The following is a 10,000-nucleotide window of genomic DNA, read 5'->3' as shown; positions in this document are numbered from 1 at the left end:
CACTTAATCCTGTCTCACTGGCAGCATGGAAGACCAGTGGGAACATATCTGACACAAAGCTTGAGAGTCCAGGGTAAAATCCTGACCTCCTGACAGTAGCAATGTGGAATTTTACATGTTCTTGGTATGTTTGTTTTCCCTCTCACCAGGTACTCCAATCTCTCAAAAACATGCCACTTTAGTTGCTACACTGAACTATCAGTAATTATGCTGCATTCACCCTTGACTTTGAGACATGGAGAAAGACCACTTCATTTACGTGATTTAAAAATTAAACAAAAAAGTTTACTTTCATTGCTGGTGAGGTGAGTGGTTAGGTTCATAGGATGTTACTAGGCTAATGATCAGAAGGGGGTCCTTATAAGCCTAGCCGTACACTTCAAACCATTTTGGTGCCAAGTGCCATGGGGGTGGTCAAGTAGCTAAGGATTTGCAGGGGGTTGCTGTTAGGATAACACTTAATCCATAACTAGTTGAGGCATTTCAGGTGGTGAAAAGATTAGATCTATTGTGCCCACTTATAACCTGGGACCCATGTGCTTCCTCAAACATGCAGGCCTACAGTTTCCTGGATTTGTAAACACAAATACCCTGGACCAGCTAGTTCATATGCACACTAAGGGAGCTAACTTCCTAGAGTAGTCCTCAAATGAGGAATTTTTATTCATTCTCACCCTGTGTAATGTCCTTTCTGGTCATATCTGGCCATAAACCGGTCTCCTTTGAAATAAAAATAAAACCTAGAATTCTGGGTAACCCTGGAACTACATGAAGACACATTTCCTACTATTAACAGACACCCTAGCAAAATTTCAAGCCTACTCAAACCCTGAGAACACTGCTGTAAATGTGGAATTGTTCACAGAAACCCTGTACAATCAAGTTCAGACAACTGCACCTTCCCAAAATAAGCAGAGGGCAAACTAAAAAAAAAAAGACAAGCCACCCTGAATCACAACATCAACAGATTTTATAACAAAGGGAAGAAAATCATGGCAAAAATTATGAAGTACAATGCCCAGCAAAATAAAAATTCATTCACCAATTTAAACAAACTAAGGTAGCTAATGAAGTCTACCAAAGCCAACTGTGAAGTCTTCCACAAGGTCCTCAGAAAATACCTTCAAATATAACTCCTCCAACTATGTTCAGGGAACAGGTCCACAATGCACTTTTCAATGCTAAGAATATTGCATCAATGGGCCCTATTATTATTACAGGATCCCTCCTTAACAGCATGAAATAAGACCTAGCAGGACCACTAAAACCACTATTTAACCAAAGCCTTTAGACAGGCATCATGACAAGCAAATGAAGGGCTGCAATGGTCATCCCGCTGCACAAAAGTGGGCCATATACAAACCTTGGTAACTAAAGACTAATAAATTTCACTAGTTTTACATGCAAAGCCATGGAAATGAGCAATGACACAGGAAACCTTCAGACACTGGATCCAGTTCAGTTTGGCTTCATCAGGGGAATAACATGCCTACTTAAACTGGTGGACTTCTTCAAGAAGGTCATCATAACAATGGACAAGGGCAAAACAGTGACTAATGCATACGTTGACCTGGCCAAAGCATTCAACACAATGCTCCAGTCAGACATAGACAAACTCATGAAATTAGGTAAAACTCCCCATGTCAATGGCTGGATAGCCAGCTGGCTCACATACAGGACCCCAAGAAGTTAGAACAGTGGAGTCTACCTCAACAAAGAGACCAGTCACTAGCAGAGTCTGTCAGGGCTCTTTGTTGGGTCCGCTACTTTCTGGCATCTACTTCTCTAAAGTCAAGGCCAACATCAAAGGTCTCCTGTTGACCATGTTTTCAGACAACAACAAAATAGGTGCAGTTACACAACACTCAAAGACAAATACCATCCAAAAAGGCCCAACAGACTAATAACTGATGCCAGAGTCGCAGTCTAAAACTTAATGTCAAGAAAAGCAAAATAATGTCCTTTGGAAAGATGGCTGCCCCTGGCAAATACCACACTGATAATAAACCTACAAGAGTACAGCCAGTAAGCGGGGATTTGGAAATGTATACAGTAACCTGGCATTTGACCATCATCATGAGTCTACAGCAGTAAAGAATTCATTTGATACTGCAAAACGTATAAGCAAGGGTATGGCAGCCAGGTCCAAGGATGCCACTGTTCCACTGTAATCTGTTTTCATCAGACCATTTTTTTGCTTTTTATTTGTTGTATTACTTTATTGCCTTTTTCTATTTTGAATACTGTGATTTGTTTAATTTACCTTGTGTTTTACTTGTATTCTGCTTTTAATTGCATATTAAAACTTGAAACGAGACTACAGCTCTGCCTCTTGCGAGTTAGGCAGAAATTAGTACAGGTCAATAGAACAGGTCAGTTAAGGTTAATCATCTTTGAGCTGAGGGGTGGAGCTAGGAACTAAACCTTCTATTTAAGGGGTAAAAATAAAACATTTCAGAGCTTTACTAGAAAGGCTCACCCAGACTCTGCTACACTTTGCTGTGAGGGAAAGGTTAGTTTGCTTTTTATTTGTTGTATTACTTTATTGCCTTTTTCTATTTTGAATACTGTGATTTGTTTTATTTACCTTGCATTTTACTTGTATTCTGCTTTTAACTGCATATTAAAACTTGAAGAGAGACGACAGCTCTGTCTCTTGCGAGCCAGGCAGAATTTTTTTTCCTCACCCTCCCACCCGGTTACTGTAGTGTTCTTAAACACCACTGTCTTACTAGTTGCCTTCCCCTTATGTTAATTTGACCATATATCTAATTTCCTCTCTTTTTACTAGCTTGCGTGAGTAAGCACAAAATTATCATTTTGTGAAATCACTCCCCTTCAACTATTTAAATTTATTGGCCATCCTACTGTATTCCGTAGTACCAGAATACAAAAGTGACCACCCCCATTCAATCTATCTTGCTGTTTTAAAAATAGTGACTCTCCATTAAAACTTAGACAGGTAAAACTTAAGTTACCTACTTTCACATCTAACTCCTCTAGTGCACACTGCAGTGTTTAGGATAAACCATTTTTTTCATCTTACCTTTAAGCATCCCTGTGACTAGCACTTGCTTTAAAACCTGCTGGAAAGCACTAGGAAGTCAAACTGATATAAGCACTCAACTCTCCTTGTCAACTAGGAGAAATTAATTGTAGGTACTAAACAGCCTGTAACTGCAAAGTACCTTGCTAAGGTAAGGGAAAACAGATTTTGTACTTTACAAAAAAAAAGCACCAAACCAGGTATGTCCAAGGGTCAGCTTCCGGTAACTTCTCTTGTCCACCTGGTGAATCTGGGCATACTGGAGCAATGCAACTGGAAGCAAAGCTCTCTCCACCAAAGATTGTGCTAGACAGTCAAGAGAAGGTTAACACCCGCACTACACCTCAAGCAACACATAGGCCTTCTAAACCCACATCACCAATACCCACACACAGCAACACTAAAACCACATATGTGGAGGCCCTTAACAGTAACCTGCCCAAGCAACAAGGACCTCCAAAGCTGAAACGCAAACACCAATCACAACCAAAGTGTCACATAGCTCAACACCAATGTGCCACCCAACAACAGCCCCTCAGGCAAGACAATGTACCACACATTTTAGTCATAGGAGAGACTATAGTCAGGCACACTGATGTCCCACTCACCAGGCTGAACAAGGAGAAAATTACAGTCAGCTGCCTGTTGGGTGCCAGGATCCGCCACATAACGCATGCACTCAAGTCACTCCACAAGTACAAATATGACTCTTTCATTGTCCATGTTGGAGTGAATGACTTGAGATACACCTCCCTGGACTACATGAAAGAGACATGAAGAGCTCTCGGATCATGCGGCCCAGGCAGGTATGACCCTAGCCCAGAGTAGCATCCTGCCTTCGCCCAGAATGATACCACAGTAGAAGGACAAAATAATTGACTTCAACAACTGGCTAAGCTTCTGGTGTCACTCAAAAGGGATCTAGTATCCGTCCGCCTGGGACGACATGATCGACAGACCATGATGCTTTGCCAGACATGGTATGCACCAGTCGCCCCTGGGATTCAAGTCACTGGCTAAAGCTTTTGCCACCCCTATAGTGCCTTTTTTAGGCAAAGTTCAAAGAACAAAACCACCACCGTAACAGGTGCAAGCATGCAAAATCTGAAGGTAATGCTAGAAGTCTAAACCTCAAAATGCACTCTCTCGGGGCACTCCTAAAGATGGAGAACATTGATATCTGTGCAGTAACTGAGACCTGGTTTAAGGCTCCAGAGAGCACCCCTGCAATACCAGGCTACAACTCTTACCACACTTTTCGGCCACCAAACCAGGACCGAAACACTAAAGGTGGAGGAGTGTCCATATTCACCAAGGATATTCACAACACCAACACAATGCATCTGAAATTCTCCAGGTGCAACTAACACTAGGTAAAAGTGCAATCCAAATTGTAGCTTGCTACAGAACACCCCACCATGCCCCAAGACTCTCACTACACCTTTCTAAACATATTGGAAAATATTAGGATACAACCAAACACGCTAATACTGGGTGATTTCAACTACCCTGCCATTAAATGGGAACCACCACTCATGTACCAACACCTTTGCCCAATGGTTCTTAGAATTCATAAATTCCAACGCCCTGGATCAACTAATCCTTAGTCCCAACCAGGGGCTTCAATATCCTAGACCTGGTCATTGCCAACATGGGAAATTGATGCTCCACACCTATGGTTACCCCCTTGTTGGTCATGTCTGATCATAAGCTAATAACCCTTGACATCCACATCCCACCCCCACCCCCCCAGTAATGAAATCTCAGTAAAAAACATCTCCAAAGCCAACTTCATGCAACTCAAGTCAGAAGTGACAAACTTCATGACACCCATGCAGACGGGAACTGGAAGTTTGACTGCTGAATCCTATACTAAGGCACTGTACGAGCACATCCACTCATGCATGAATCGTGCCATCCCCAATAGAACCAGGACGCTCTCCTCCAAAAAAAAAGGAAGCCAGTCTGGTTGTCCCTTGCCATAGACAAACTTTACAACGAAAGGAAGAAACTGTTGCAGAAAAGAGGAAAATCCCAGGATGCAAAATACTCCCTTACCAGCCTCAGTAAGAAGCTGAGATCCCTCAAAAAATCCTCCAAAGCTAGTTACAAAAATAAAATTGCCAAAGAATCCAAAGACAACGACAAGGCACTCTATAGCTATGTCAAGAATCTAAATGGCAGTGCTCAGATATGCTCTGAGCTACAACAGAATGGCATTAAATATACTGATCCCAAGGATATTGCCACTATCCTGGCATATCGATTCAGTGCAAACTTCACCCCCCTATCACCCTCTAAAGGGCCAATCTCAATATTGAAAGATTGTCAAATTCCAGTAACAATGACCACATAGGTAAAAAACGCACTCTCCAAAGCTACGAATACAGCATCTATACGACCAGACGACATCCCAGGTTGTGTACTACATGAACTACAAAATGAACTGGCACCTCACCTAAGTGTCATGTTTAATCATAGCATCACCTCAGGATTCGTGCCCACCGACTGGTGCACAGCTACAGTTATCCCACTCCACAAGGGGGGGATCCCACCTTGGATCCCGGGAACTACTGCCCCATCAGTCTGACGAGCCTAATCTGCAAGGCCATGGAACGTATTATCATGGAACTTGTAAACAAAGACACTGGCAACCTTCAAACACTGGAGCCCATGCAGTTTGGGTTCGTTAAGGGCTGATCTTGTCTCTTGAACCTGATTGACTTCTTCGAATCAGTATCCAGAGCCGTGGACAAGGGTAAGGCAGTCCACACAGCCTATCTGGACCTCGCCAAGGCTTTTGCCACCATCCCCCACTGTGGAATCATAGATAAACTTACTAAGCTGGGCATTAATCCCTACATCACTCTATGGGTTGCCAACTGGCTTACTGACAGAACCTACACTGTAAACGTAGCCAACTCCAAATCCAGCTCCAGGCAAGTGGAGTACCTCAGGGTTCAGTCCTGGGACCACTCTTGTTTGGCATCTACTTCTCTGAAGTACAGGCCAACACTAAGGGACTCTGGCTAACAAAGTTCACAGATGACTGCAAACTGGGAGCCATTATTGAATCCCCGAATGATGTGGATATTCTACAAAAGGGCCTTACAGAAACAGATGCTTGGTGCCAGAGCCATGGGCTCAAGCTCAATGCCAAGAAATGTATAGTTATCCCCTTTGGGAAGAAACATGAACCCGTGAATTACCACATAGGTGGCAGTACACTAAACACCGAAAGTGTGATGAGACTTAGGGACACAGGTGGACAGTGGTCTCATCTTCGATAACCACATCACCACAACAGTCAGGATATCCTTCTATGTGTCACACCTCATCGAGGGATTTTCATCCAGAAAAAAGGAGGTCATTGTCCCACTGTAGTCATCCCTTATCAGACCCATTATAGAATACAACGCCCCGTTTGGTATGTACCTCTCAAGACATCAGCAACAACTGGAAAGGCTGGAGAAATACCTCACTAAAAGAATCACATGCCTAAAGCAGATGCCCTATGCTGACAGTCTAAAAAAACACCTATACTCTGTCACATATCGTCTACTCAGAGGCGGTCTCTGTTTAACATACAAGGCTATGTCAAACCTACAGCTGTTAGACATGCTACACTTACAGAAATCCCAATCCTTCAGAGACACGCTCCAGGGGTCTAAACCTTGTCATCACAATGAACAAAACATGCTGGAGGGATATGTTCCTGACCCAGAGACTCCCCATACTCTGGAACAGACTGCACATACATGTCAAGCAGAGCGCCTCTTTGGCCCTCTTCAAAAGGAACCTTGGTGACTGGATGGGGGATAGGAAATTCACCCCGGGATCACGTCAGTCGCCCTGTTAGACAGGGGTCCAGGGAAGTAAACACTGTGGGAAGAAATAGCCAGGGAATTGTTATGGCTAGGCTTGTACAGGCCCTAGGGCTGACAGCCTAGTACTAACCTATGAACCAGTCACTGAGTAGAGTGCCCTCTTTGGCATGTAACTAACCAGGCATATACAAAAACTGGATTGTCCACAGGGGTTCCTCACAAAGAATTCAGAGCATAAATAACATGTGCTATGGGGATCACCTCAAAGCCTTATCCCTGTATTCTGTTTCCTACAAAACTGTTGAGAGTCAAACTATGCCTGTTCTAAAAGGCATCCTCTAATTCCGCTCTGACCTGTTGCACGTCTGCAAAACAAACAGTATCAAGAATTACCTGATCCAAGGACCCTAAACTCCTATGCAATGTGTCTCGGAGACAACCCATTCTCTGGAAAAGGCTTCTCATCCATGTAAACCAGAGTTCTTCCCTTACCCAATTCAGGTGTAACGGATGGAGAAATTGTAAATTTATTCCTGGTCTGGCACCTCTCTTACCACCCAAGCCTAAGGCCTATACATAAGCCTTAGAATAACTTAGGGGGGGGGGTTAAAGCTTGTGAGATACATTTGGAAAGCACGACTATCCTTAAAAAGGCCCCTGGGGTCATTAGCCCAGTATATACCTATGAACCCATTTCACAATAAAACTACAGACTAAGAAAATGATCAAACTGGAGAGAAGCAACTTATAAAAATAACTGCAATATGGTATACATCGTCCCAATTATTCCATAAAAGCTACCATTAAGCAGGGTTTATACAGATAGATACAACATGGTTGTGAAGCAAGAGCTGAAAAATTGATGATTGAAGCATCTGATAGATGGTCTCACCCAGCTAAGTGCATTTATGATGAACAAAAATGACTGGTTATGGCTGTTAAACAGGAAGACAGACAATGTCAAGTTACAAGAATTTGCATGCAGAGTCACCTCTTGTATTTCCGAGGTCATGAGCTGCAAAAGATTCTTTAATTCCATAAAGAGAGACAGAATGAGAAGGAAGAAAAAATGAAAATGTTAGGAATTGTCATTAACTGGTACTAATAAAGGATACTAGAATTCGCATAGCTATGATGTTACAATCTTCTACGCTACTAAATTAATAAAGTGCTGTTTACACAGTACAGTATATGCCTTATTCCTTCAACAGAAAGTGCAGTGTATTTTTATATAAAACTCACCAAAGACAAAGCAGTACAAATCCCCACTATAATCAGCAAAGCTTTATGATACACACACACACAAAGAAAATGGGATCTGCTAATGAATGCTCATGCATGTAAAGCAATCCACAATGTGCAAAAAAAAAAAAAAAAAAAGTATTTGTTCATGTATACAGGCAAACAGCACTTAAAATGAACTAATATCTAAGTAACTAAACTCCTAAAAAATACACACAACTACATAATTATGATACAAAAATAATACCTTCTTTTTCTACTGAGTCAACTACAGCATTGACAAGCTGTATAACGGTCACTACGGAAGCTTGTAAAGAGGCAGGGAAAGGAGCCAGTTAGAAAATTCCTAGAGTTCACATACAACTAATAAAACACTAAATTATGTCAACCATACCAGGTGTGTTTACTTCAATATAACTTTCTCATATGCACATTCAAAGTAAAGATAACACCTAAAACTTTCTTACCAGCGCTTGTTAATATTAAATACAGTTTCTTTTTAAAGATGTATTCCATTATTTATATAACTACAAGAGGCTTCTTTTCGTACTACAGACGCATCTAAAACTAGCTGCATTCCTACTTTTTTTTTTCAACTTAAGGAAACGAATGTGAGGTCAGTCGTTTTGCAGACCAAAACCATACTTGCCTTTGTAGTTTCGCTGGAGGAGTAGATGATTTAAACTACTGACACAGGTAGTATTACCTTGTAAGAGTAAAGATTTGGGAACCAGTGAGAAAATGTTCTTCAGAAATAATAATGAGTCCTGACTTTGAACTAGTAACTTAACATTTCAGTGTTTCAGCACATCCATGCTCAACTTAACTAAGATGCTGACAATCAGCCAACTACGCAGGCATGCCTAAATAAATGTAACCAAAACGTTGCCCAGGCTTCCACATGCTGATATGGCTTGCACACAAAGCTGTAACTACCTCTGCTAAATAAGTCAGCAGCTCACCAAGCTTAAGCATTCTGTGGCTATCAAGTGTGAAGGGTGCCATTTGTGCAGAAATGAATACAAGTGTGAGTGATGGAACTCCCAGGGCTACTACCAGTTGGAGTTATCAAACTCCCGCCTTCTGAGCAAACATGAAGAGGAATTTTGGTGTCAAGAGCGTGAAATCACAAACTAAATCTCAGGGATACAGACAACTGTCTTTCTGTCTTGATGAAAGCAGTTGTCAACAAAATGTTCTAAGGTTCTATAAAACACATCTTTGTTATCAAAAGCAATAAAAGGCGGTCAATGAAGCGTTTGCAATTATCATAGCAAAGACAGACATGACTCCTCCTCCAAGCTATTCTCCAGGCAAACAGGTCAGTTTTAATTAACTGTGAAGTAATTTAATGAATTAACGCCAACCAGCAAGTCCGATAACTAGGTGCCACATTACCAACTGCCAGCAGACGGAACAGCAACAGCCTACATTGATAGTATGAAATATTAAAAGTGAGAGAAAAAAACTTTTTGACAGAATAAAAAAATCATCTTTTGGCACTTCCTGTACAGATTAAAGAATTTTCTCACATTTACTATACTTATCTGCGAACATGAATGCTGCCAAATTCAATAGTGCTCTTAAGTTAAAGTACAGCAAAAGTGCTGGATGATGTCTGCCTTTCAAGCACTACTGGCCTGAATAGGGCAAGGCAATTCACAAGTGCTGAGAAATGATTAACAAAACAGCACACTCAACAATACTGGCATTAATGACTTGGTAACCGACTAACTCAAACTGAATGAATGAATACATCTCAAAGGTGAGAGCAGTAAAGGAATCCAATATAAAGCTGCCCTGTACTTTGAAAACAATATAAACAGCTCATTACTATCTAGCCTTATACTACATTTTATTATACAGTCAACCCCTCAAACATTTA

At 41.5% G+C, this 10,000-nt stretch overlaps 1 protein-coding gene across 1 annotated transcript in view; it reads right to left on the bottom strand.

The window, feature by feature from the left end:
* The window catches only part of FAT1 (FAT atypical cadherin 1), a gene marked incomplete in the record, with an annotated part of 1,563,619 nt that overhangs the window by 1,925 nt on the left and 1,551,694 nt on the right, over positions 1–10,000 (bottom strand). Inside the window, 2 exon segments of the mRNA XM_044062507.1 lie at positions 7,865–7,900; positions 8,363–8,422. Coding sequence (XP_043918442.1) covers positions 7,865–7,900; positions 8,363–8,422 — 96 coding nt within the window.

The sequence above is a fragment of the Protopterus annectens genome, chromosome 2.part1 (assembly GCF_019279795.1).
Source record: "Protopterus annectens isolate FY-2018-M chromosome 2.part1, PAN1.0, whole genome shotgun sequence".
Lineage (NCBI taxonomy): Eukaryota > Metazoa > Chordata > Ceratodontiformes > Protopteridae > Protopterus > Protopterus annectens.
This window is presented reverse-complemented; position numbering and strand designations above follow the sequence as displayed.